This window comes from Thermobia domestica, chromosome 11 (assembly GCF_964235325.1).
Source record: "Thermobia domestica chromosome 11, izTheDome1.hap1.1, whole genome shotgun sequence".
Lineage (NCBI taxonomy): Eukaryota > Metazoa > Arthropoda > Insecta > Zygentoma > Lepismatidae > Thermobia > Thermobia domestica.
Window position 1 is genome coordinate 153,473,592 of NC_137464.1, and position 27,944 is coordinate 153,501,535.

The 27,944-nt window shown below is 35.5% G+C and overlaps 1 protein-coding gene across 1 annotated transcript in view; it reads left to right on the forward strand.

Moving 5' to 3' along the window:
* Positions 1-405: 405 nt before the first annotated feature.
* Positions 406-27,944, forward strand: part of LOC145663681 (uncharacterized) — a 68,250-nt gene continuing 40,711 nt past the window's right edge. The window contains exons 1-3 of the mRNA XM_081729777.1: positions 406-549; positions 12,629-12,741; positions 26,619-26,760. Coding sequence (XP_081585903.1) covers positions 12,694-12,741; positions 26,619-26,760 — 190 coding nt within the window. The 5' untranslated portion in view covers positions 406-549; positions 12,629-12,693. The remainder of the gene's footprint in view (positions 550-12,628; positions 12,742-26,618; positions 26,761-27,944) is intronic.

Below are 27,944 nucleotides of genomic sequence, written 5' to 3' on the forward strand. Positions count from 1 at the left end.
CTTGACTCGACTACGGTAGGTCTCGTAACTTTGGAGCTATGGACCTTTAAAGTTCATTTTTTTATGTTTCCGGCAGCCTATAACTCCGAAAGTAAGAATTTGTGCCGAATATCTTTAATCTTATTCCTCTATTGTATCCTGTACTTGTAGATATATTTCTTCTAGTGTGACTATTGAATTCGCATACTTTGGAGGTTTACCGCAGTTTCACACTGTAAAATGAAACTCACTTGTTTAATCAGACTTTGTTCCACTGAACATCGCAACCCCTATTTTAAAAATAATTCACTTCTGAGGTATTTGATACAACATGAGTATTTATAGGGTTAACTTCATCTGCGTCTGTTTTTATAAAGAAAACAATTCAATGGAGCACTGGAGTAACAATGCAACTTGAACTCTATATATATAAGGCTGTTTCTTAGCAACAAACAAAATACTGTCTGAAATTTATTGTTTTTTGTCATCTGATTCTATATTTACACGAAACTTCAATCCTACTTTGTCACCCATGATGTAGAGAACATATGCAATAGAAAAGTACTCTTGGTATGTATGGTTTACATAATTAATGTATTATTTTATAGACATTAGGTTTTGTCTTTGTAACAACACTAATGAAGGTTTGAAAAGTAGAGTATTTACCTGCTTTATATAGTCTTTTACTTACATTGATCATTATGGAACCTTTTTGTTATCATTTTTTATTATCATTTTTATGGAACTTTTCATTTTTCACGTTACTTTTATCAATGTTTATTAATTTCACCATATAAAATACTCTATATATTGTAGTTTACATATATAATAAAGTGTAATTTCACATTCAGAAAACTACACAGCCGATATAAAAGTTAATTATTGACTTAATAAGAAATATTGCAGCTATGAATAGTTGTGTTTTACTCATCAAAACTTGTTGATATTCAAATTTACACATTATATAAGGGGCAATCAACTGAAACCCGTTCGTTCCATGTATTATTGGTATAGTGTGTAGGAGGATATTGTTTGTTTAATAGTGTGTAATGGCTAATGTCCCTGTGTGGTGGGTGTAGAAATGTTGTTGGTATGTGTTTTCGCTTTGCAGGTATAACGAGTGAAAGATGGCTTTCAAGATCCCCAATCCATCCAAACAGAACCAACGTGCCGTCATCCAGTTTCTGAGTGCCGAAGGTTGTCAACCAGCTGAAGTATTCCGGCGTATGAAAGACGTGTATGGTGATGCATGCGTCTCCAAAATAAGTAGTGGGCTGTGCCAGAATGTTTCAGAAGGGGCGTGAACAAACCACTAATTATTCCTGTCCTGGTCAAGCCCATGTCGTTGCCACAGAAGACAATCGTGAAAAGGTGAATGCGGCTATAGCTGCGGATAGACGCTTTAGTATTCAATCCATAGCTTGTGACTTTCACATATTTGAGCCTCTAAAGAAGGCATTGGAAGGTCAGAGATTTCAGTCTGACGCTGAGGTTCAGGACGCTGTGCGTGATTGGTTTGATAGTCAGCCGTCCGAATTTTACATGGACGGCATTTGTAAGTTAGTGACACAGTGTGACAAATGTCTCAACTCTCATGGTGACTTCTTCTGAACAATATTTTTACTGCACGCTAACCATAGACGCCTCTAGACAATGTACAAGTTTCCGCTCGAAATAAAACTTATTTCATGAATTATGACCACTGAACGGGTTTCAGTTGATTCCCCCTTATACATGAGGGTAGCCGTTATTGTTTGATTTTTGAGTTTCTTTGCTAGTTTCACTCCTAAAGTGGTTCCATATCAAACCAAAGTAACCCATGAGAAAACTTAGTTCAATAGAATAATATTAAATGGTGCCCCTAGCGATTTTGAGTTTTCAATGCATTTCAATATCAAATATACCGTAATTCAAAGATAACTCGTAAGTTTGAAAAAATGGAAGGTTAATAAACATATATTACACTGAGAAAAATGATTGGGTTGAAATTGACCCTATTGATGCATATTTTAACCTAACCAGGTTCCTAAAACTGCTCCGACCCAAATAGGGTCAAAGTGTTTAGTTAAATTGGGTTGAAATAAGTTCAACCCACTGTGCAGTTAAATATAGGTGTCCAACCCAACGACTCAATTGAGGTGAAATCGCACAACCTCTTGATACATCTAACCGAACTTGGTGTACAACATGATCCAACAAAGTGTAAATTCCGAAGACCCAGAGGCAGTCAGACCCATGACCCACGAGACTCGGTAATCCGGACAGACTCGTGACCCTGACATACCCGGTGTGACCTGAATAGATGATAAATGGGAGCAGCGGCGTAGCGTAAGGGAACGCCGGTATGCCCGGCATCCCCTATTAATAAGAAAAAGTACGTATTTCATTACATATAAATTGTTTGCTTGTAATTATCACAATTATTTCCACCGCAATCTTCTGGCGCGCTCTCTCGACTTACTTTGACAAGAGGAACGTACGCATGCGCTTCGCTCAGATGCACATTTTCTGTCTTTCCCCCTGTCGTATGCTATTTTCCTCTGGCTTCCAGGCCTACTGAAAGCATCGGGGTTTTCGTCTGCTTTCTGTTGAATGCGCATGCGCAATACTTCCCTTCTCACTCTTCCTCATCCCTTGCAACCCGACATTTGTTTTAGATATACGCTGGCATATTCAAGTATTTCCAACTGTATATATTTTGAACTAAGCTATAGTTTCTGAACAGAACGTACGAGCTCTAATATAAAGGAAATAGAACAAAACGGAAATGGTTATTTCAACGCATTTTTGAAGCATACCGGTTATGTAAATAATAGTATTAAAATAGTTATGCCTTAATCGTAACTAAATGCATCGTAATTGTAATCTTCATCGTAAAGGAGCTCACAGACACAGGCATAAATTTAAAGCATTCTGTAGAATTACGGTCACCGATCTGGTAGGACAAGAGAGCCACCACTCCCCGTCACTCGCAAAGATTTTGCCAGGGCCTTTCAGTCACTGGCACAAATCTCGGGGACATAAGGGGAACATGTTCCCTACAATCTTGTCCACTCCCCCAATAATCCGATTTGAGATTGTGATGATGATTTCTATCCGACTGCCACAAAGGAAACTGATGTCCTTTGACTTGTTTCATTTTTAAAAAAGAATCGTATTCTTTAATATTTCATTGCCATTAATTATTAGTAGTCTATTTTCAACTATTTGTTTAATTTCTGTAACAATTCCTATAATGCTATTGTGGTAATCATAATTTTGCTCAGATAAGAGTATTGTTGCGCCAAATATAGGCCTGATTGATTTTCTTTCATAGTTTTGGGGAAGTCATTATTTGTATTGTTATAAAACAAATGTCCTAAAATTTTAATGTGGATCATTGTGGATGCGTAAGTAGAAACATGTCAATTATTATTATGCATATATTCAAATTTCAGAATGTGCTCACGGCACTGAGTTGTAATAATGATATGTACCACTATTTCATCTACATCATTTGGTATATAATATACAAGTACAACAAGTTTACCTCAGAAATCTGATTCATCTACTGTAATATGAGTCTCTTCTCCCCTTCCCCCACAATAAGCCTTAAAATGTGCCCTTCTGCCGATGTTATAGACAACTCTGCTCCCCTAATCCTCCACAGCATTTTTTTCAACTTCATAAATATTTTGAACATCGTTAAAAAAAGGAAAGGATTATGGGAACAGTCTTACCCATCCCACGAACGTTGAAGACAGATTTCCGCCCTTGACTTCAGTATCTGGATACAGAAACAGGCCCCCAGAGTTGGTTTAAGTGCTTTGTATTTACATCTTCAAATGATATATACACTCAGGCCCATATTCACGAACGGGCGTCTGAGTTCCAAACCCAAGATGACAAATTTCTAGGGGTGATATTTTTTTTTTTTTAAGAATGAGATTGACGTGTGGTATGTGGAGAAAAAAACCGCCCACGAGAAAGAAATGAAGGGAACGATACTGGAAACAATGTTTATACAAAAGTGGGGCCTAGTTTTCTCGTCACAACGGTAGTGGCAAGAAGGAGCTGAGCCAATTGGTTATTAAATTCTAACATAATCCACGCATTCGCTTCTCTATGCCCCACTAGACCTCCAATTAGGGGGGCTTCCTCCTAAATTTTGTATAACCCTATATTTCCATTCGGAATAGCTATGTATTGCTGCTTGCAGTAGTACTATATCGCACAAATGACTAACTTTGGCATCCTCCTTTCGGAATATCACGCTACGCTACTGATTCGGAGAGACCCATGACTCAGTCTGAACCGCGCGGACCTATGTTGGAGTGACTCAGTGATCCGGTAGGGACCGGAGATGTAACGTCGTCACATATATGGGAGTGTGTGAGGGTACTAATGTAATTCTAACGAACATGATTCCTCTCTCATTGTCTTTTCACTAAATATAATTTTCTTTCTGATTTGTTGCTTGCATCTGTTTGTCAAGCATTTCACTAAAAGATAATCTCAAGGTTTTCAGAAAAATAACCGATCACAATCACAGAAAAATAAGTTATACATCTCTGTTACGAGGGATCGTTAAAGTTTAATCGATCTGTAAAACTTGTGGTTTAGAATATAAAAGATATAGCTGAGCCCAAAGAGTGTTTTGTGATTCTTTTTGTATACCATATGTTCAAAAAACGAGTGCGGAAAGACAAATAAACATGAAATTATATTTAAAATATTTAAGACATGTTATCTTGATTAAGAAATGTCACACATAGAATCAAAGAAATGAATGTTTGGGCAGAGAACACAATTAATCAACTATAAAACTCTACAGTAACTCTGCAGAGATGATATTTCGGCTGCTTTTGAGTCACGGATCCGTTCGATTTACTGAGTCTGTCTGGGTGATGGGGTCTAACTGGGTCAATGGATCTGTCCGGGCCACCAAGTCTGAGAAGTGAGACGGAAACTCGGATGACCTGGACAAAAGCCGTGACCCGGTAAATCCATGACCCTTTTCATCACTGCACTATTCATCTCAGCGACCATAACAGCTATGAAACCGACACTAATATCTGTCGTTTTCGATTCTTTTATATATCACCACTTGCCACCCTCCAAGGTACCAGGGGTCTCTTATAATCACGATAATCATATGTGTACTTAGTCTGGAGGTGACCCATGTAAAAATTTGCGACACCGTAACATTTAGTATAAAGCTTTTTTCTTTGCATTTTATGATGGTTAGGTACTTCAACCTTCATATTATGACGGGTGCCACCCTGGCACTCGTGGCCAATTCCCGTGACTTTCAGATTTTCGGGATTTCATCCGGAATCTAAATGTTCGATTTAAAAATAACAACTTAAGCCTGTAAATGTCACAATGGTACAAATTATATTATCAGTTGAATTACAATAAAAAACACTTTCAAATGATGTAACGCCAATGAGATCAATACGTATAAGAGGAAAATAATAGAGGGAATTTTATTGGGAAAATTCCCCAAAATTACCTTTTCGCGATTTTTCATTTGTAATGTGGCAGCGACTTCAAAGTACTAACAGAAACAAAGAAGAGAGTTAGGGGAGAGGTCAGGAGAAGTGAGCATTGATAATCGTTTATTCACATATGTGCGGATATGCAGCTATATAAACTAACAATGATTAATGAAGATTAAATAATCAGATCCCAGCCGTTGGATACATCTAATAACAAGACCCGGGATGATGTATACTCTGATGTCTTTCATTGGTTGCATTGGTCATCTTATGCAAGAGACTGGTTTGGAAGAGCAGCGTACGGTGGAGTTGCCAATATGTTGTCTGGAAAGACAAGTTCAAAACAATCAGAGGTCTGCATATGGTAGTGACGGTACTTCTTGAGGACAAAGTGGAATTGGGGATGTAAATTCTCTTTAGATGGAACTTGAGAAAATCCGACAGAACCCCAATGGTAGATTGTATGTAGACATGTTCATTATACCCGTCATGGTAATACACTTATTCTTACAAATCCAGAGAGAAGGAGATTGGTTGCTTGAATTGTACTATCTAAAGCACCTGATACTGCACTTCTTTGTAGCAGAACATTGAAACTATGCAAGATAAATCACTTGTCACGTATTAGTAATGGAAAATGTCTTACCTAGTAACGTAAGAACTCTTCTAGAGAAAGGAGTGCATGTCTGTAGACACAGACCAGATTCCTGGAATGTTGTGACGCTTGACCAGTTTGGAGAGCAAACTTACATCCGGTATGACAAAGCAAAAGGTGGCCTTGTTGAGATGAGCCTGTCTGTTGGTCAAGTATGAGGGTGGGTCCTTTTCAATCCTATCTCCAACACATTGTCTATGTTAATGGATACGATGTTCGAAACTTCATCTCATGATGTGGAGTGTGGTGCACATAAAGAAGTCAGACAACACAGACAAAACTTGACTGGAAGAAAATAATGCTAGATCTTTTTCAGTACATACACTCGCAGCTGCTTCAAGAAGAAACTGTAATAAACATCGTCAGTGAGCAGACAGCTGATGAAAAAGTAAGTGTACATGATGCATTAATAATTGGCGACAGAATGACCACTACTTTTAAAAACAAACTCACAAATGGATTCCATGATAGCATCCGCAAAGAAGTAATCACCATGGCACCAATGAAAAAAAACTCTCAGGGTCAGAAAAAAGAGTTATATGATGTAGAAAAACTGTATGCTCGACTATTGGTTATCTTTCAACATAAGAATATAGATCTTAATACTCGTCTTCAATATGAGCTTTCTCCCATGCGATTCTCTCTGTTTGATGAATATGGCAACATGCGAAAGGGTAACAACGCAATACTAACAAATGAGCTTGCTATCATAGTTTCAACAGACCCAAGACCAGATGTGCTGCTAGCAGATGGGAATGTTTTATTGTATCATGCGCTGTGGCCAGTTAGGAGTAGTTAGGTCTTTAGTCGAACATGTTAAAGGGAATGCGACTATGATACGTATTCTTCCCATCCCATGATTATGATACGCACGTAATCTTCGACAATTATAAGACTCCATTTATAAAGTCTCATGAATGAGACAGACGTTCAACTGGTGGTGCAGTGCAACTTGTTTTGACTCTGTAGACACCACTGCTCGCGCGAAGTGCTGTTCTTAGTAATATGTATACTAAGGCACAACTCATTCATCTTCTGTGCTCTATTGAACATTCTAGCCCTCATGTAAAGTTTATAAATAGTGAAAGAGCCTTGTTTACGCATGAGGAAGCAGAGTCACTCTTACCAGTTACACTCTGCAGATGTTTTCCCAAAATGGACAGAAAAGTGTGCAGCTTCTTGGTGGTGATAAGGATGTGTTCGAGCCAGATGCCCTTTTCTCCATGAAAAAGTTCAATGGTAAGATAATTGACACCAATGCGAGTGTCATTCATTTGGGTGAAAATTCAAGGAAATACTAGCTTTATACACTCTTACAGGATATGATTCAGTCTCTTGTCCATATCGTAAAGGTAAAGCTGCTGTATGCAAACTCTTACTGAAATACGAAAGCCTTGGGTTAGTTATTTGGAGAAATCCAAGTAACACTCCTTTCCTCTTAAAAAGGAAATTATTAAAACACATTGGGACACTTGTTCTCTTATTTCTAATGCGGAATTGGTTTACAGAGTTTCATCTTTTTAATTTGACGAACTCGGTTCAATACTGTATTTTTGCACGATTTTTTAAATCTATTTATCCCCCACCACAACACATCTTTCAGGAAAATCAATACGATAGAACGTATGTTAGTCCATGGTCCAACGACGTACCAAAAAGCATGGAAATACATTCATTGATTTAGGAGCAGTTAATTGTCCAACATTATTGTCATTCTTATATAAATGGATAGGTTACGTATTTCTATCTGAATTGGTTTGTATTTAATGTTTTCATATCCTGAAATAAGACTTTCGGGATAAATAAGCTCGGTCCCGTGAAAAACGTTTTGCCTCCCTCTTAGAAGTCTATTGGCTACACGGGGGCGCGGTGGCTCAGTGGTAGAGCGTTCATCTCCGGTGTTTGGAATCCCTGGTTCGATCCCAGCTCGCGCTGTGTGGACTTTGTGATGGACAAACACCGTGCTCGTGGGTTTTCTCGGGGTTCTGCCGTTTCCTCCTACTTTCTTCATTCCACCATTTCACTCATCTCTCATCATCACCGTCTCCTTTAGCCTAACCGGCATAAACGTGGGACGTAAAACTTAAAGATTTCATTATTTTTCTATTGGCTACACTCCTGGGCTTAGATTTGATCTGGAAATACTTCTTGCTTAAAGTTTCATTTATTAATATCTTCTCACTTACTTACATTCCCGAAATTTACACAATAAATCTCGTATTGAACCACTATCTAGATTTAAAGCAACCTTCGGCAAACCATTCTACTCAAATAAACATCAATTATTTATCTTCCTTTGTAAAGAAGTACAGCTACAGATAGTTCCACGAAGAGATTGTAGACTTACCGTAATTAAATTTTGATATACTTCATCTGCACTAACGTTTCCCTGCTTCATTATGCAGACTGATTAAAATATCATGTTTAGTTGTAGACCGCTTTGTTTTTCTAAATTAAATAGAAAAAAATCCTAATTTTTTGTAGGGTGTAGAGTGGGCCATATAAATTCTTGAAGTACAAAATCCGTGAATAGGCAACCCAACTAACGCCCGCTCCAAGATTAATTACGCGTGGTAGAGTAGCTAGAACAGCAGCATATATATATATTGATATTTCAACAAAATATACATACGAATATAAAAAAGAATAGTTCCTTTTACAAATTTTGGTTGAACAGATATAAGGAACGTGTTGGAAATGACGAACGAAAGTATTATTATTATTTCTAGCAGTAGGAGTAATAGTGTAGAACGTTCGGAATAATTGCTAGGAAACCATATCGTTTCAGACACAATTATGACTCATACCAGGCCCTAAGCATGACCCTTGTGTATTCATGAATAGTTTGCTAAGCATGATAGGTTCCAAAGACAGGACGATTCAAGGTTGTATACAGACATGTGACGTCATATTGCTAGTACAGTATTTCCCCTGTGAAGAAAGCCGTTTCCACTCTAAATTGTAAAACCGAAAGAAATTGAGTATTTTTCAATTTATTACACATCAGAAGTATATTGTATTTGATAAAAAATTCCTTAATTACCGCAGTGGGAATCGAACCCGAGACCCTTGAATTACAAACAAAAATGATCACGCGTGGGTTCAAACCCGGCCAAAAGTTAGCTGTTTTTATATTTTATTTTTTAATAAATTTTGATACTTCTTTCATTAAAATAAATAATACTCGAAAAATTTATTTTAATCCTGTGCGTACGTCTCTACTGATAGCTAAATGTTAAACGAAAGGATTCCAGTCAGATTTCATGTAGGAGGTAGAGCTACTGAACTCATAAAAGCCGAAAGTAAAATTAAGTTTTTAAGTTTTACATTCTATGGTCATGACGGCTAAGCTAAAGGAGACCTCGATAATGATAATGAAACAATAGCGGAATAAAGAATGTGGGAGGACACATAACTCCGAGAAAATCTACACACACGGCGTTTGTCCAGCACAATGCCCACTGGGCGGGAGATGGAATAGATTCAGTGACAGCAGCTCCAAAGCTGAGCGGGCTACGACTAAAATAAGCATAAAGAGAGCGCTTAACATTTGCGATACAGGGTGAACCATTAAATTCACAAAACTTCAATAATAATAATAATAATAATAATAATAATAATAATAATAATAATAATAATAATAATAATAATAATACAATTTTTAAAGTTGCCATAAAATTAGGCATAACTTAGAGATAAGTCGGGATTTTGGGGATTGTCCGGAACTATAGGACAAACCTGTGTAGCTACATAAATTTTTAAATGAAAGTGTTCCACTAAAGCTTCAGGTATAAAGTATTGTACTGTACGTTTTAAGGAAAATAACTGTAATAAAAATAACTGAATATCACTGAACAGTAAAACATATAATAAACTAACTTGTAGAATATGCAGAAGTAATTATAAAAGCTTTGCTACAAAAATACCTACACAGGCAATAATAAATTTAATAAGCTCCGAAATATAAAGGAACAAAAAAGTGTATAAGATTGAGTATACAAAGCGATTGTTACTTAAGAATGCACATACAATATTTCGGGTTGATTTGAGTTGATTTTAGTTTAGCGTCCCTTTCAGCAGCGAGACTCTATGAGACGTGGACTTACTGATTAACGTGGAATCCGAAATTCTGCCGAACATTATTTCGAGAATCGAGATAAAACGAAAAATGATTACGATACTTTTCGTCTTTTCTCAATTCTCATCTCCAAAGTAAGATGATTATTTGAATGAGCCTTGTCCCGTCTCGAATGTAAAATGTCTCGTTTCGATTTTGTTTGTGTTGTTTTAGAAATGAGATGAAAAATTCCGCTTTTCGTGGGCAACACTAAAGAACACCAAATTATTATTGCCAAGTGTCACGTTTCTGGTTGTAATGGTATGACCTGAGCGATAATAAGCTCCTAACTTTTAATCTTCTACGATATAATAATAAATATTATTAGTTTATTATTATGACTATTATCATTCCTGAAGATTTGATAGTTCAAGTATTGAAACATTCCAGTATTCAAATATCTGAAGATAATAAAACATGTGTCATCGCCATTCAATCGCCATCACAAATTCTAAAGTAAAAAAAAAAAATAAATACTGCCCTTCGGATCAGATCGGAGAACCTTCAGATTGCTGGTCGAGCGGCTTGACCACTGAACCACGATTACACCTTAATCGATTCGTCTTTAGTTTATTTAGGATTATAAAATACGCGCTGTATTTGATTCAAAATAAAGGAGTTTTGTATTTCGCTTTCAAAAAATCTGTAATGTTGATAATTCAGTGAACACAATGATATAATGGCCTCCGAGTTCTCAATTACATATTCCTGTGTTTTGCCAATCAATTTGACTATTAACAAGCTACTGTTTTTTACCAAACAGAAAAGACTCTTTATTTAGGCGATCGCAAATAAGTAACGCTTTAGATTAGCGGTTAGCGTTGTGGTTTCGTACTTCCGCGTTTCGGGTTCGATTCTCGCCTTTTACACTTTTTAAAATGTTTCATTTACAAGGCTGAGCTCCAGTTGGGTGCTGCTAAATGAAAGATAATCTCTAGTGGAGAAATTCAGTGATGTAATTCTCAAAATAAAGGAAGAGAAATGAATGAAGAAAACGAGTTAATTTTGTTAATGGTTCTATATTTGATATTATCCGTTAATTTCGCGCATTTTTAAATTGTTGTTTATTTACACTATATTCTTCTCTTTTCTCCTTGTGTCTCAGTGTGTAAAATTTTACAAATATTATACAAATATTATGCAAATCAGGAACCCTCATTTATAGTTGCAACGTAAGGGGAAATACGCTTAATACTGATAAGTTCTCCAACTCGTTTGAGTGTTATCGAATTTTGCATTTCTAATTTTTACAAATAATTTACTGCACACCAATATTCAGCATTTTCAAAAGTCATTTAACGAATAATGAAATCGGACAAGTTCTTCTTTCGAAGTAATATTACGTATCAATCAGTGGCGCCGGAACCTAGAATCTCAGACCCTGTCAGACCCACAAAATTTTCATGAGGGGCTTTGTTCTTCCCTTGAATGATCCATCCATACTTTAATTAATTTGCAGGTAGGACTACTGTTAATAATTTCAAAACTCAACGCAAGGCTTTGTTTTTACTTAAAAAAAAAATAACCTACTACATATACCGCATAATCTATCCGTATATTATTTGATACACATGTATGTTTAGTCATTTGAAGTCAGTTAACTCGTTTATATAACCCTTCATTTGATTTAATTATAATATTATATAAGTCCCCCGACTTATCTTCTTAACGGCCCTCCGGTGTCTGTATTTTTTTCTGGTACTGTGCTGTGTACTTTGAATACAAGTATGCAAAGACTCCCTTTTGTCATTTCGTCAGCCAGCGTTTTGCCTCACTCCTGCACAAAAACCTCTTTATGATTTGTTCTTTTAACAGGTGGGGGCAACTTCGTGCTGCTGTTCTAGCTACTCTACCACGCATAATTAATCTTGGAACGGGCGCAGTAGGGTTGCCTAACTTACGGATTTTGTACCTCAAGAATTTATGTGGCCCACTGTACACCATAAAACTCGAACATTTAGTTTCGAAATAGTTATTGTGTGCCAGTGTGTATGTGGATTTTCTATTGAAATAAACTTTGCACATTAAAATCCGCATGGGTATTTGAAAGAATATTCTTGAGGTGAAAAAGAGGAATAAGATAGAATTGCATGAAATATTAAGCTTTAACTATTTGGACGAGAAAGAACAAGTAGTGATCATTATCCTATTAACATTCACATATTCAAATATAAACCACACAGAAATCGGGTACATATGACAGAAATTACATATTAATGAAGTATTTCTTATAGTTTGCGTTCAACGCCCGTGCTCTTACATAACTTTAGGTCAGTTTGACATCTATGTAATACCTGTATTGTATATCAGGGCTAAAGATATCCCGAATAGCTATTGAAGTAATTAAGAATTCATACTTAATTTGTTTAACGTTTTGTTCCGTTTTCTTCTTTGTAGGTTCACATCTGGTTGGCTCATTGTGTGTTGTATGTTGGGAAATTAGTGTAGTTGCGGGCACAAGAATGAATGCGACGAGAAGAAAAGCTTTAATCATTATTGTGAGTGGACTGGTAAGTAATTTAACAGTCGTTAGTATTCTTACGTAAAGTCCTTCTAGGTTTAAGTGTTGATCAAATTCAAGTTCAAAGGTCTTCTAAAACTGTTGTAAGCTCATGATGAGAAGTTTCTATTTATACTGTACAATTAGTATAATTAAATTTTAATATAATAGTATACAGCAATCGAATTGGCAGTCGGCATGAACATCATTCCCAAGTATGCAATGAGAACTTTTCTTTCAGCATGCGAATATTTCGACAAGTTAACAAGAGTCTCCCTTCGCTAGAAACATACAGTATGTCAGCGCAATCGGATTCGCACATCAGTGTTGGCAACGTTGCTGTAAGCAAGTTGGATGACGTAAGATCAGCGCTCAAGTTCAAATTTGAATTCAACTGTCGCACCAATAGTATTAGGTTGATGCGAATGAAATGTTCGTCCTAGGTGCATCATTCTGATAGGTCAAAATATGAAAACAAAACTTTGTTAATCAAATAGTCGCAATCCGCCACCACACACGTTTGTCATCCCTCAAACCTTAACTAACGACTAGATTCTATGGCAAAAGAAGTGTGGAGTCTCGATAAGAAGTTCCCAGCCGTTCATTACACAACCTAATTATCAGAGAAGGTCTTCCTTTCAAGAAGTGATCGAGATGTCAGAATAGGTGGTAGTCAATGGGGAAATATCAGAGAAATACGTAGGTAAGAAAGAGTTTCATACTGCAAGTTATGTAGAGCCTGCAACGTTCTTTGCACAACAACATTATAGTGCAAGATGTCTACATCACGTATGTTAACTATTGTTGAATACTTTCAAAATCTTAATGCATTTCACAGGTTTTAGCACTATAAGATTTCCATTGATGGTTTCACCTCACCTGAGAAGAACACAGTGGATGATTCTCACCATACCAAAAATATTTGTGAGTGGAGACGTAGTTAAGAAGTCATTCTAGACTTTGTCACGATCCAACCATTGTTTTAACAGTTTAAAATTTTCATAACCTTGTTTTACATCTACAGTGGCAATCCGAATATTGTGCTTCAGCTGCAGGAAACTACACACCTTCAGACGGGATTCTTGTTGTCAGTGTGAACTCATGTGGCACTCATGAGCCCAAGTTTTTCAGCTTATCTATTTCACAGAGCCACTTATGATAGTGGTATAATATATATGTGTAATCCGTCTGCAATGGCACATTTTTGCGAGAGTCTGTTTAGCGTGGTATTCCTGAGTAGGTCATCCAAACATAATGTTGGTAGTTTTTTCTTCATTATTAATACTCTCCACTGTCCCCTGCCTTTGCGCTTTTGTTAACGGCTTACTGACAGTCACTTTTGCCTCTTAACTTTTTAAAAATTCTCTCGTTTATTATTTCTCATCTCTCTTTTCTTTCATTTCCTCGACAGTTGAGGTGGAGCCTTTGTTTAATTATATGCATAGAACAATGATATATACACACATAAAAAACACACAGCACATATAAATATACATATATTCTTGAATTTCTTATTTATAGTACATTTACTTGTTTTCTCTAACTTATAATTTTATTATTCATTTATTACTTTTTGCATATACAATACATTTATATATAAGGTACATACTTTTTTACGGTATATGAGTTACAAACTATTTCACTTAATAGTGTCTTTACATTCTTGGAATAGTCACAATCCCCCGGTCTCCTGGAGAACATAGTAATCGTGGAGATGAATCTGTCGATTTTCCTTATTGGACTTGCATCATAGCACTACACTATAATGCACTTTTACTAAACACTCACTTTTATAACACACACTTGTGCTCGCACTAATTGAAACATAAATAGAAAGTATTTTTTTTTTTCTCCCTTGTTAGGATTATTAATTCTAAACCCCCATGTGCCCTCATATTCTTCTTGCTGTTGCATTTTTATATTGTTTCTTGTTATAGTTTTAAAGTTTCTAGCATAATTCCTCACATTCTTTGTACGAGTCTTCTATTCTTAATATTTCATTAATATTTCTTTCTGCTATTAGAGTAATTATGTTTGAATCCATATACATTGAAACGCTACATGTTCTGGTGTTTCCAGTTGGTTGTAAAATCTACAATTCATATCTTCAATTAGATGTAATCTTCGTAATGTTGTATTATACAGACTATGTCTTGTCATGTAATGTATCATGCCTTCCCTGAAGTGTATATGTTTCAAATGTAGTCTCTCCTTTATGTTTGGGAACAAACCATACGTTCTTCTTCCTGTAATTCATTCATCCCATTCTGCTTACCAGTACTTCTTGTATAACCTCTCTTCATGTTTCCAATGATCTTCCTCGTAGTTTTTCTAGTTTCGCTGTTGATTTTTATTTTTCCAATATGTTGCTGCTCTTTTTAATATTGTTAGATGCATTGGCATAATTCCTGTTTCTACCAATAAAGAATCTTTTGCCGTTGTAGAATATGTACCAGTTAGCCCAGGGATGCAAATAACCACTTGCCCACTCGCCCGGGGCGAGTGGTACATCGGTGCGGGCGAGTTTTTAATATCACTATTGTTTATTTCAAGATAAGTAAATTATTTTTATTGTGGGATGTGGGCTAGTAAAATTTTGTTGCTTATTTGCATCCCTGAGTTAGTCTTATTAATATTGGTCTTTGAGCACTATCTATTTTAAATAACATTTCGGTAGTTCGGGAGATGGGTTCAAATACTTGACCCGTAAATAGTGACAATTTTTTAAATGTTACTGTGGTACAGCTTCAGAATTTTGAGTGGTAACTGAAATTTCGTTTCCCAATTGATATTATTTTGTACATTATATTTTTCATTTTTTCTGCAATATTTTCAATGTGGTTGTTCAAGGTCAAATTTTCACCAAGAATTATTCCTAAATAATTGGTTTCCTTTACCCACTTTACATTTCTAATCTATTTTTATGGTTAGATTCCTTACTAATTTTCTTTTCATAAGTATATAGGCTATACTGTTTTTGTTGGAGATAATTTTAACCTCCTCAGTGGATTTGTACAGTATACTGTACATCTAACTTAGGTATGCTTTAGGGACACTTATTGATTTAGTTGAGATAAAATTATAATTATTGGTCATAAACATTTATTTTGGACCCTTAAGGCACTTTAAAATGCAAATTTTAAAAATATATACATCTACACACATTTTTCAAAATGTACATTATAATGTACATTTTCCCGCTAGCATTTGTGTATAGTACACACAAAATGAAAAATTTCAGAACACTGTACTAGATTTTCGAGTATGAAAAAGTGTACTATAAAAATGTCTCTTTTGTGATTACGCATTATAAGAAATCACTTTTGGTGGAATTCATAGAAACAATTTTTTTTTTGGTTTAGATACAATGTACTTGGAATTTTTGACAAAGAAAGTGAGACCTGAATTTTCCGTATGTCTGATATTTGCAACGGGTTGGTTCATCCTGACACTCATGAGTAGGAAGATGGTCTACTTTCTCCACTTTTACACTTCGCCAGTGAACTTTGTGGTGGACAAACACCGTGTGCCTGAGTTTTCTTGCGGTTCTCCCGTTTCATCTCACTTTTTCATTTGACCATTTCTTCCATTCTTATCATCATCGTCTCCTTTAACCTAGCTGGCATAATCGTGGGACGTAAAACTGAAAGATTTAACTTTTTCATTTTTACCTGCGTTGCAACCAGAATCCAACAAAAAAAAATACACTGCACGGAGTAGAACTTCTGTAAGCAAAATGTACAGTATGCTGTACATGGTTTTTCTTAAATACTTTTCAACCCAAATAAAAATAATGTGAGTGTTATTTGACATATAACATTCAAAATCAGTCTTCTGCAATACAGAAACGCGCAATTGTTTATTTTGATCATCCCTGTTTACTCAATAGAAACACAGTTTTAAAACACAAGGAAAGCACAATTTTCACAAAGCGCAAACAGTACCACATTAGTAGTTCAATGATTGACCAACAAGTAGCAACACTGTCTATGCACAATCTTCAATGAACACCAAACACTGCAATTAAATTAGCACAAATGCATTTGAGTGACTGTTGGGCGGTTTTCATTTTTAAAACAAATAGTTGAAAACTACATACAGTATACTGTACATTTTCCTTCAATGATTGTAACATGGAAACGTAAATTTGCCACGGAGGAGGTTAATTTATTGTTACTATACCACTATGTTAATTTTTGTACTGTTGCATTGGTCTACTTTCTATTTCTATTCTGTTATCGCCCTCAATTAAAATGTCTATATCATCAGCATATGCTACTACACCATTAATCCTTTTAGGATTTATAGTATCTTTTTATACCATGGCGTAGTATCGTCTTTGACCGCTTATTTAGGTTCTAAAACAGGTACTTAAGCCGGTTGTTTTATTGATCAAGTGAAGGGTGGACACCCTAGATGCGTTGGGTCACCTTCAGACTTTCAAAAATTTCTCCCGACTTTAGTTCTCAATATGCAAGATTGAAATTTTCTATCCATATTATGTACATAATAATGCATTTTGTTAAAAAGAAACTCAGATCCCTACGTGAACCCAGGCCCTGGCCAATGAGGCGCAAAAATTTCCAAAATAATTTTCTTGAAAAATCTCCCACTTTTTCCCATTTCTAGTGTATAATACGGACATGTGAGCAATACCGTTGGCAAGTATGCTCTATCCTGGAGAAAACGAGGTATCAACCATGATCCTACCATAAAAAGTGAGGAAACAGTAGCTGTTTGAGTAAAAGTCTAAACTTTACCTCAAAAAGTGGAAATCCTGAAAGGGTTAACTTCTGAGATGGATTCTAGTCCTTAAAGACATGATTCTACAGATATATTCCATAATACTGTACCGCATATTGATCATTGAAGACACCATTTGTTGTTATTTTCTGTACATTTTCTTCTTGACTTGATATTGTTACTTTTCTGTTTTTGCAATAATCTAGTAATGTCTAATAGAGATCTTCTGAGTAATCTATAATAGAGATCTTGTTGTCTCATCGTATTCAATAATCCTGAGTACGGCAATTAACAAAGGCACCACTCGTATCTGCAAATATTCCAATTACATATTTCTTTTCAGACATTCCTACTATATCCATCTTTAGTTGATTCTCTTCTGTATCCAAATTGGTTTTCGTACATTGCTATTTTTTCCCTAACTTCATTTATTATTGTTACTAGTTATTTTTCGAAACTTTTACTAATGTGTTTATTAAACAAATTGATCTGTATGATTTCGAGATAGTAGCAAAGGCGCCCATGTTGTGGTTTCCAAGGGGGGCAAGTATAAACGACGTTTCAAAAGTAGTTTCAAATTTTGCTGTAACTAATGTAAAAATTCTATTGGATTTTCGATATTCTGAAGTACAATTTCCTCTAGGGGCAAGCGCCCTTGGATAGTAGGGTCCTTATCTTCTCCTTTCTTTAAAATTACCAGTGTTGATTCCTTCCATTTTTCCGTTATTCTATGCTGTCTTAAGCATTCGTTAATACTAGTATTAATTGCACTTTTATTTCTATTATTCCTTCGTTCTTATTCCATATAGACCTGAAGTTCTTTCTTCTTATTCAACTATGATATAATATTCCCAATCTCCTGTTCTGTAATTGGTTTTACTTTTTCATTTCTGTAATGCTCTACCATTTTCTTCTTAGTTTCTTTCGTGTCTCATTATCTGTTACATTATCATCTGGTAGAAGTTGTTTCATTAGTAATTCTACTGATTCTTAATAATATGTTGTCTTGTTCCATCTTCTTTTTGTAATGTGGATATTACAGTTGGTGATTTTATCTTTTCCATGGCAATTTTGTAGGAAGTTCCCCCAAGCATTAGTTATTAATTAGGGATTTATGTTAGTTTCCTACTTGACTTTTGTGTGAGTTTCTTAATTTAACATTATTTTATTTTTGAATTTGCTTCTATCCTTAAGTATTCTTTTCAAGTCTGTTAGTGTACTTCAGATGTTTTCTGCTTTCTCATGAATCCTTTTGTATCTGAGGTTTTACCTTCCTTTACATTTTTGTATATTCCTGAGACGTTTATTTTATTACTGCTATTTCTAAACATTCTATTTTCTCTTATATTTACAGACGCTATCAGCGTTTCTTTATATAATTTGTCATCGTTTATCATCATTTTGTAGTTTATGTGGTTGTGCATTTTCCCAAGTATCCTCCAAATATTTCCATAACTTCCGAAGGACTATGGGCCCACAATCCCATGCCTACTGCTGGTAGTATAATTTTTGTTTTGTGTCACTTCTATTGTTGCGAGAAATTCTATTACTCCCTGCAAGTCTTTTCCGAATTCTTCTCTACTTGATTCAATGTGCGTAAAAATTACATCAAAAATTGTTAGTTGAATAATATATCATTATTTTTCTTCGATTTTTACTTTTAATGTATAGTTTTGATATTTTTTTCCAAATTGAAGTCTGAATGAGTTTCAACTAGTAACTTAGTTTCGGAAACCCTTTTGGAAACGTTTCCAACTATAAGTTTATAACATGTAAAATACAAATTTTATCTTGAAGGTTTAGCCGCCCTTTTTGTATTGTTAGCTTCATTTTGTCTTTACTTATTATTTTTAACCAATTTTTGAAACTCGTCAAATGATTCAATTATTTTGTCAGATCTATTACTGTTTTCATCTTGTTCGAATTTGTTGGTGTTGTATATATAATACCAGGATATTTTTCTCTTTTATCCATAAGTTATTCTTGATATTGTGCGTTCATATAACGATTTGTAGTCTGACATTCTTTCAGTTCTTTAGCATATTTCCCCTATGTAGTGGCACAAAGTATAAATTAGGGTGTGTCGAAAAACAATACTTTTTCGAAAAGGTAGAGTGGGTAATGCGGAAAAGTGGCCATTTGTGACCAGAAAGACATCTGATTTTTTTAAAGATTTTGTGGAAATCGTTTGTGTATTGCGCATCGACCTTGAAATTTTGATAGTGATTTGGTTATGCAACACACACAACAATTTCACAGAAAGGAATTATTTAGCTATTTTGTGTATCTTTTTTGTATTATGGTAGTTTATTGTCTTGTTTGTGATAAATATGTTCAATTCACGTCTCAGGAGTTGTTTCATATACTATTTGTTTATGCTTTTCGTCAAAAATGTCAATTTTAGATTAAAGCCATTTTTTTCTATTGATGTTTTCCAGTTGGTTTTGAGTTTGAGTTTTATTCGGAAGTTTTCCGATATAAAAGACTAAATAAAAGGTTTGGCTTTCTAATTGCTAATAGTTCCTCAATTACTGTCCAGCGCTTCACTTATTTTCATAGCCTATTATGCTTTAAAAATAACTCAAAGCTAACCACGAGGAGGTGGCTGGACTTCAGGCTGTCTCGTCTCGTCTCGTGTATCGTCTCGAAAAAATGTGCTCGTCCCGTCTCGTGCCTCGTCTCGAGAGGTTCTGTCTCGTCTCGTCTCCTTTTGTATCGTCTTGTCTCGTAAAAAAAATAGCAGCATACCATGGGAACGAAAGTAAAATGTAGCAAATTGCACCATGCTAATCAAGATACAACTAAGTTATCACACAGAACACACAAGACAAGAAATGTCACGGTAGCTACACCGTGAAGCATTCACCTCTGGTGTGTGTGGTAGTCGGTTCGATCTCGGTTAGTGCCATGTGAGCTTTGTGGTGGACAAACATCGAGTGTGTGTGTGTTTTCTCGAAGTTGTCTTGTATCCTATCACTTTCTTCATTCCACTAATTTTCCCATCATCATCTATTCGGAGTGGGCCAAAGTTGCCTAAAGGTCTTAAAAATAAATTCAAATAAGCTCACAAAGTAAGGACAAATAGTTTACAAGATAATATATCTCTGCTGTTAGTTGTCTGAGGCTCCCGACCCGGGCCTTTTTTTTTTTTTTTTAACATTTTGAAACATTGAAATTTGTTTCACCAGTTTCAATACACGAATATATAGTAAATTGCTCATAGGTACGTGGAAGATGAAGGCACTAATGTCAAATAATGTTTTCACGACAAGCAAAGTTCGATGTAAAGGTGTCACCATCCCCGGCACTACCGTATACTATCAGCTCACTTGCTTTATAGTGTCGGTATATATATACATATATATTAGGTAGATAGATAGATAGATGTGTGTGTACACTTTGATTTCATATATTCCAGCCTTTAGGTTTCACACTGTTAACCCATACCAATCCAAAAACTACTTTCCATTTTAGCATGTTTAGATTTGTTGCAATTATATATATATATATATATATATATATATATATATATATATATATATATATATATATATATATATATATATATATATATATATATATATATATATATATATATATTAAAAAAAAAGGCTTGGAACCAAATAATTTTATTGAGTAATGGAAAGTATTTGATTGAAATTTTATAGGTTACTGCACAGTAAGCTCTACTTGACACATCGGAGGAAAGAATGCTTGGGGCCAGTCTACACCTCCATGGTACAAATCTCTTCCCATATCCGCGGGGTGTGTGCCCCTGTATGGTGGTTGCCCCGTTTGTGTAACAAACTCATGACAGTACACCCAAATTAGCTAGTAGTAAAAAAAAAAAAGATTTTTGGGTGGCCATTTTGGATTAAAGTTTCTTATATTGTCGTGATCTATTCGTAATCATACAACGTACATCTTCATACCAAGCCGAGCTATCTGCGGCGATAGACCATCGGCTTGAAGGCCCCGGGTTGAGTCCCGGAAGGGTCATGTGTATGGATTTTAACAACATTTGTTTTTTCACATTGTGTCAGGGAGCGAAATCGTACGGGATAAAAGCAGTGTTGAATTCAGACATTTTCACCCGGGGGGAATGTCAACTCCTCGGGGGGGAGGGTTGTTTTTCTGTATTTTTGAAAGAAAGCAGCATATTTAAAAATTCCATTCACATCCACATCTTATCTAATATTGAGACTAATTGCTGATAAATATTCAATGTGAGATTATAATTTTTAAAAAACAATCGTTTAATTTTATCTACAACATTAAATAAAGACTGGCAAAAATATTTTAGACTAAAGTTTAACTGCTATTTACAGTAACTATTTTTATTTCCTATATTCAGTAGTTACTGTTTGTTACTAATGTAGAAGTTTTTAACAAGATTTAAATTAACTCAAATATTTTTTTTGTCCTAAAACAAACATACATAGGAATATCTTAACAAAAAATTATCATTCTTTCTCACACTTCTGATTCTAAATCAAGCATATTAGCCTTGGTTTCTTCACTGCATACACATCAATAGTTTAGTTTACGAAATCTTCAGTAGGATTAGTGACGTATCGTGGAAAATCAGCGCTTGGCGCGAGAGTATACAACGGCACCCCCGTATATATGAGTGAGGTCGACAGACCAGTCGCGAAAGGTTAAAAAAAAAATAAAATAAAAATAAAAAGTAAACCCTGCTTTTCCTTGATTTTGAGCACTTTTCATTACTTTTTTCCTTTCATTTTCTATATGTGCACATGTGTTTCATTCCTCTGTTTTTCTTTCCTTCTTTTATTTTCTTTTTCCCCTCCCGAATTTTGCGCCCCTTACTTCGGCGCCCGGGGCCATCGCCCCGCTTGCCCCTCGCCCATGGCACGGCACTGAGCAGGATCTTCATCACCTTCAATGGCAATCTTTCACTTATATACTACTATTATATTGATAAATTCTATATACATCTCTAACATAGGATGGATAACTGTTCCTCCCTGATCCCTCTAAATGACGTCTTCTGAATCTCACCCTTTACCTGAATTATTTTTAATTAAAGAAAGGTGTGTTTACTTTAACAATCGTAAAACACATTTACGTCTGTTACTTCCGATGCGAGAAATGAGATTTAGACGCTCTATTTCAAATAATGCAAGAACTGTACATTTTCAAGAACTGAATGAAGTCTGCTGACATCAGAGATCATATGGAATCAATCTGTGCTAGTGCTACCTACAGTACATGCTAATATATAGACCCTAATATAGGGCGAGAGTATAGTATCTACTAAAATACAAACCTTTCTTCAACAGTTGACAATTTCATGTTCTGCCAAACTCGGTCATAGCGTTAAGAACTACAAATTTTATTGACTATTTGGTATTCTATCTTAGATGTTACATGTTTAATATTTATATAGAATGGGTCTGCGTCATTTATATGTATATTGAGAGATCGGATTTCGTCTGCACGTGCACGGAAAGAAAAGCAAATAATTGAGTGAAGTAATTTTCTATATTTTGTGACTGAAATATTTGAGTTTCTCCGGGGGGGAATGAATTTTCTTCGGGAGGGAGATTCCCCTGGGCTACCCCCTGAATTCAACCCTAGATAAAAGGATTTCAGACTGAAAAATTTGGAGCGAATACCCTCCTGAGGTTACTTTCATGGGAGTAAGGAATTAGTAAAAATATAGGATATACATTTTATAGCAGGGTTAAAAATATGGTTTGGGTATCCTATTTCTTTTCTGTTAATTATGTTCTTCAATGTTCGAATTTTGATCATTCTCATGATATTTTCTGCTTTCAACGGAGTTCCATGAATATTATACCAAATGTTCTTTACATTTATTAAGTTCGAAAGGTTTTATGCGCCTGTAAGAAACCGTGTTTGAAGATAATTCAGGTAATAATGAATGTTATTCACTAAGAAAGTGAAGTATTCCCCTCCTTCCAACATGGAAGCAGAGGGCAATTTCGCACTCTGGTCAAATCAAACATTTTCGCGTAACAAAAGGAAGCCCCCCCCCTGTAAAACCTCTTCAGCTCCAGGGTTATTGTTATACTATAGGGGAACCATAAATTTGCTGAAAGCAAACAATTTGAAGGATTCGTCGACAATATCTTTGAATTCTTTGTCCTTCGTCCGGCTTCCAAACGAAGATGTGAATTTCTCAACATGACTGTTGTAAGCGGGCGATTGGTAAAACGATAAAAGTGTGCTTTTATGTGTGTGTGTGAGGGAGAGAGAGAGAGAGAAGACAAAATTTTAGTTGCAAGATGACGTACTTCAAATGCCGTTTTCGGTTCATTTAGTAAAAAGAATACCGCCGCGCCACCAGAGAATAAAGACAAGTGAAGTCTGTTCTTCTTTGCAACCTCAGCCAGAACATTCAACTACAGCCTGTGATGAGTATAGACCTTACCCAGTTTTCAAATTGAATAGCTGGTGGTGGTAGTTCGGTTTCTTGACCTTGTAAAAATCTTCCCTGTCTTTGTTTTGTTTGTCATCATTCCAGCCAGAAATGAAAAAAAAATGAGAATTTCGCAGTTTACAGCAAGGGGAATTTGGGACAAGAGATTAAGGATAATATTCCTGGAAGCTCACGTATCACGATTGTTTCATTTAATAGACAGAGGATACTTTTCTATGAAGGCGTTTCAACATGTTTTCTCACAAAGGGGATTTTCCTTTTGCAATCTATAGGACCACTGGCAATTTCAATCTTGGCCATTCCCGCCAACGTTTTCATTTTCGAGACACGAGACGGGACGAGACACTTCACGAGACGTCTCGTCTCGTCTCGTGGCTCGTCTCGTTTTCGAGACGAGACAAGTAGTCTGTCTCGTCTCGTGTCTCGTCTAAAGGGGTTCTGTCTCGTCTCGTGGCAACACTATCCACCCTAAATTATGTTGCCAAACATGATTTTACTAAGAGGAAGGCTAAGATTTTCTTCAGTTTTCTCCTTGTATTTTATAGTCACTTTTTGTTCGAAATGCCCGCATACGTTCTCTAGATTCCAATTTCACTTTGATGTAGCCATCACGTGCGATTATTTTTCGATGTTCTACAAGTAATCATAGTTTCATTCAAATCGGTGAGTGACACTTCCATAAGTCTCCTTGTAAGAACAACAGAAATTTCATTAATAACCGAAATTGCAACTACAGAAGACATGTAGTTGCAATTTCGATTATTAATGAGGTTTCTGTTTTTCTTAGTTAGTGAAGCTACTTTTTCTTTTCTTTTCTTTTCTTTTCTTTTCTTTTTTCTTTTTTCTTTTTCTTTTTCTTTCTTTTTTTTTTTTTGATTCCTTGCCAAAACCAGTCGTTTCTGTAAATCCTTTACATTTTCATCTGAATTTGGTTTTAAGAACAATACTATTTTTTTATGTGTTGCTTGTTGTGTTACTGTTGTTCTTTCTGACTGAAATGTTCTTGTTGCTGTTGCATAGATCGTCGTATACATGGAAAATTCTTCTGCTTCTCCTCAGGATAGATTTGCATTCCGTCCCTTATTTTAACCAGCTTTAGTTCTTTTATTTGTGTAATTTCTCCCCTAAGTTTCTGATTTTCATCTTCTACGTTTTGAATTTTACCCTCAACTCTTACTTGGTTACTAGCCGTATTACTAGTTTATCCTTTGTGATTCTATCTTTGTAGACCCTACTTATGTTGGTTTTAATATAACATCAATAAATTTTAATATAACATCAATAACTTTTCTTTGTATATATCTTCTATCATTTGAAAGATTTCATCGTTTTCTTCACAGATGACTTCTCTAATTTACTTTTATCATTTCGTTCCTCTTCCTGATTTTGACTGACAGGTGAATTGGGCGGAGTCCTGTTCAGCCTATGGCTTCTCGGAAATGGGGATCCAGAAGCCATGTCTATTTCTTGAGGGAATAACCCTCTTTTACTGTCTCTGTACTATGTGTTAGACTTGTACAGTTTTTCACCTTAAACAGTATATTAGTTATTCTGTTTAATACCTTTCGACATGTGAGTTTATATCCCCTCAGTGAGATACTTGTTTAAATTACTAGTTACGCGCTACGTCTAAACGTATAGTCCACCCACATAACAGCTAAGTTATACAGATTGCCTATCACTCCGCAGATTTAGCAAACTTTCATGTATACTAATATGTTCCCATTGATTTATTTTTTCGTATTAGCAGTAAACTGAACTTTGGTCTTATATTCTTCTTTTTCTACTTTTGTTTCAAGGGTACTTAGCTTCTCATTAAATCAGAAGTTTAAAGGTCTTCTTCTGCTCAGTCTTCGTACACGGAAACACATCACATCACTACGTCACACATCCTATTGTCTTGCAATTCTCGCCCTAATTAACGAAGTCGACTTGTTCTACGTAAACACAAAACATTCACATTAATTGTTTTATTATATGTTTTTATTCTCACTACTCGAATAGTCCGTGGGGTTTTCAAACTTGTTTTTGTCAGTTTTCCATTTTTCTAGATGATTAGTCAATAACACACACACACGACATAGCTCCTCACGATATAAACAATATTCACAGAGTTCTGTAGTACACACTGCACACTTAACGCTCACTATGACTCACTTGTCGGTGCGTACGGGGCTCATTTTACAATGTTGTGTTACGGAAACAAAATTTGACAAACTAACGGCAATGGGGCGCCTATTCCAATTCCTGGTCCAAATATACCGTTAATGTTTTTCGCCGCTTGCTGTACATAATGTTCTAGTTTAAATTCATACGTAAAGAAAAATATGAAGGTCGGTCAGTATGATTTTTCTTTCGTAGAGAATTGTAGAAATTCAGATGCAATTGCAGAATTGTAGAATATTCTGCAGAATGTTATACTGACAAAATGATATTTGAATTGAATTGAAATATAACGATTAAGTTATTAAAGGAATGAATTTTTAACGATTCTTTTTTAAAATGAATTAATTTCTGGAAACTTTATTTGATTAAATTAAAAACCAACAATTTTTTTTAATTTGTTAATTTAATCGTTGATTTTTTAAAGGATTAATTGCAAGCCCAGATAAATCTAACACACGCAGTATTAGGCCTTCACAGTTTACCATTTAAATTCAGCTTTTATAAAACTTGAAATATTTATCAAATAATTATGATATCGTACAATCCTTCAGATTTTCAGTGTTTGGTGTTTGTACTCTGGTCAAAGAGATGTGCTTGTGAACTCTACGGGCAAGCTTTTCGTCGTGAGTCCTGTGTATAGTGCTAAGCTAAAGAATCAAGTGCAACATAGAAGTCAAGCATTGAAGGAACAAGGTAACTTTCTGAAGCTTTAATTGATAACTTGGAACTAGTTCTAGGCATTACTTAATTGAATAATTGTAAATCATATGTTCTAACTTCTATCAGCCAAATTTGATGTTGTATGTTACGGTAAGTAATATTTCTTTATTTAACATTCTTCCAGATGCAGCCTGAAAAGCCAATTTACACTGGAATAATTAAGAAGGAAATGACCAAAGGTCCATACTTAGAGATATCATCCTGATTATAGCCTAGTAGTAGTTAGGTTTTAGAACTAAGATAAACCTAAGAGAACATACTCAGGATGGCAATCACAGATTCAAATCCCGGTCTTCCTGTGATTGTGAAACAAGGATGCCAACCTCTAGTCTACAGCCTACCAGAAATGAATCATATACGTATAGAGTGGGCCGGACTCAATTAGACAGTTTTGAATAGTTGTTATTCTTATTGAGAAATGTATAACATATTGCAATGGTTATTGAAATGGTTAACAAATGGTTAGGTTAGGTTACAAAATGAAATAACACACACATATTGTAGATAATCGAATTTCAACATAGAGGTCGACCTGCGCACCACCTAAGTCAATACAGGCTTGCAGATGCACAGGAATATTTTCACATGCTTCCCTACACATACTCACTGTAACATTGTTCAACTCCTGAACAATCACTTCGCGTAGATGTTGCTCACTCTCAATAGGATTAGTGTACACTTTGTTTTAAGGTGACCCCAAAGGGAAAAAATGAAGTAGGGTTTTGTCGAATGATCTGACTGGCCACTCCACAATCCAGCGTTGAAGAAAAATTTCTTGCAAGAAGACCCGAACAATTTTGTTGTAGTGTGATGAGACTCTATCTTGCTGCCACCACAGTTCTTGAAAGTTCTGTCGCCTATTAACTTCTGGAATAACAGTTTCTCTCAGTAATTGTAGGTAGCTTTCCCCTGTGACGCTACCTTCCGGAAAAGCAGGCCAATCAGTCCTTTCTACGTCACGTTGCACCACACCATCACTCCCGGAGACTGGAAATGGCGTTCGATGGTGATACTGGAGTTCCCTGTCCGGAGAAATGATGAAGTTGTATCTGTTTATCAATCCCGATGAGTGAAATATAGCCTCATCGGTCCACACAATATTCTGAATAAGGCCAGGGCCCTCTTAAAACTTGATCAACATCAATCAGCAAACTCAA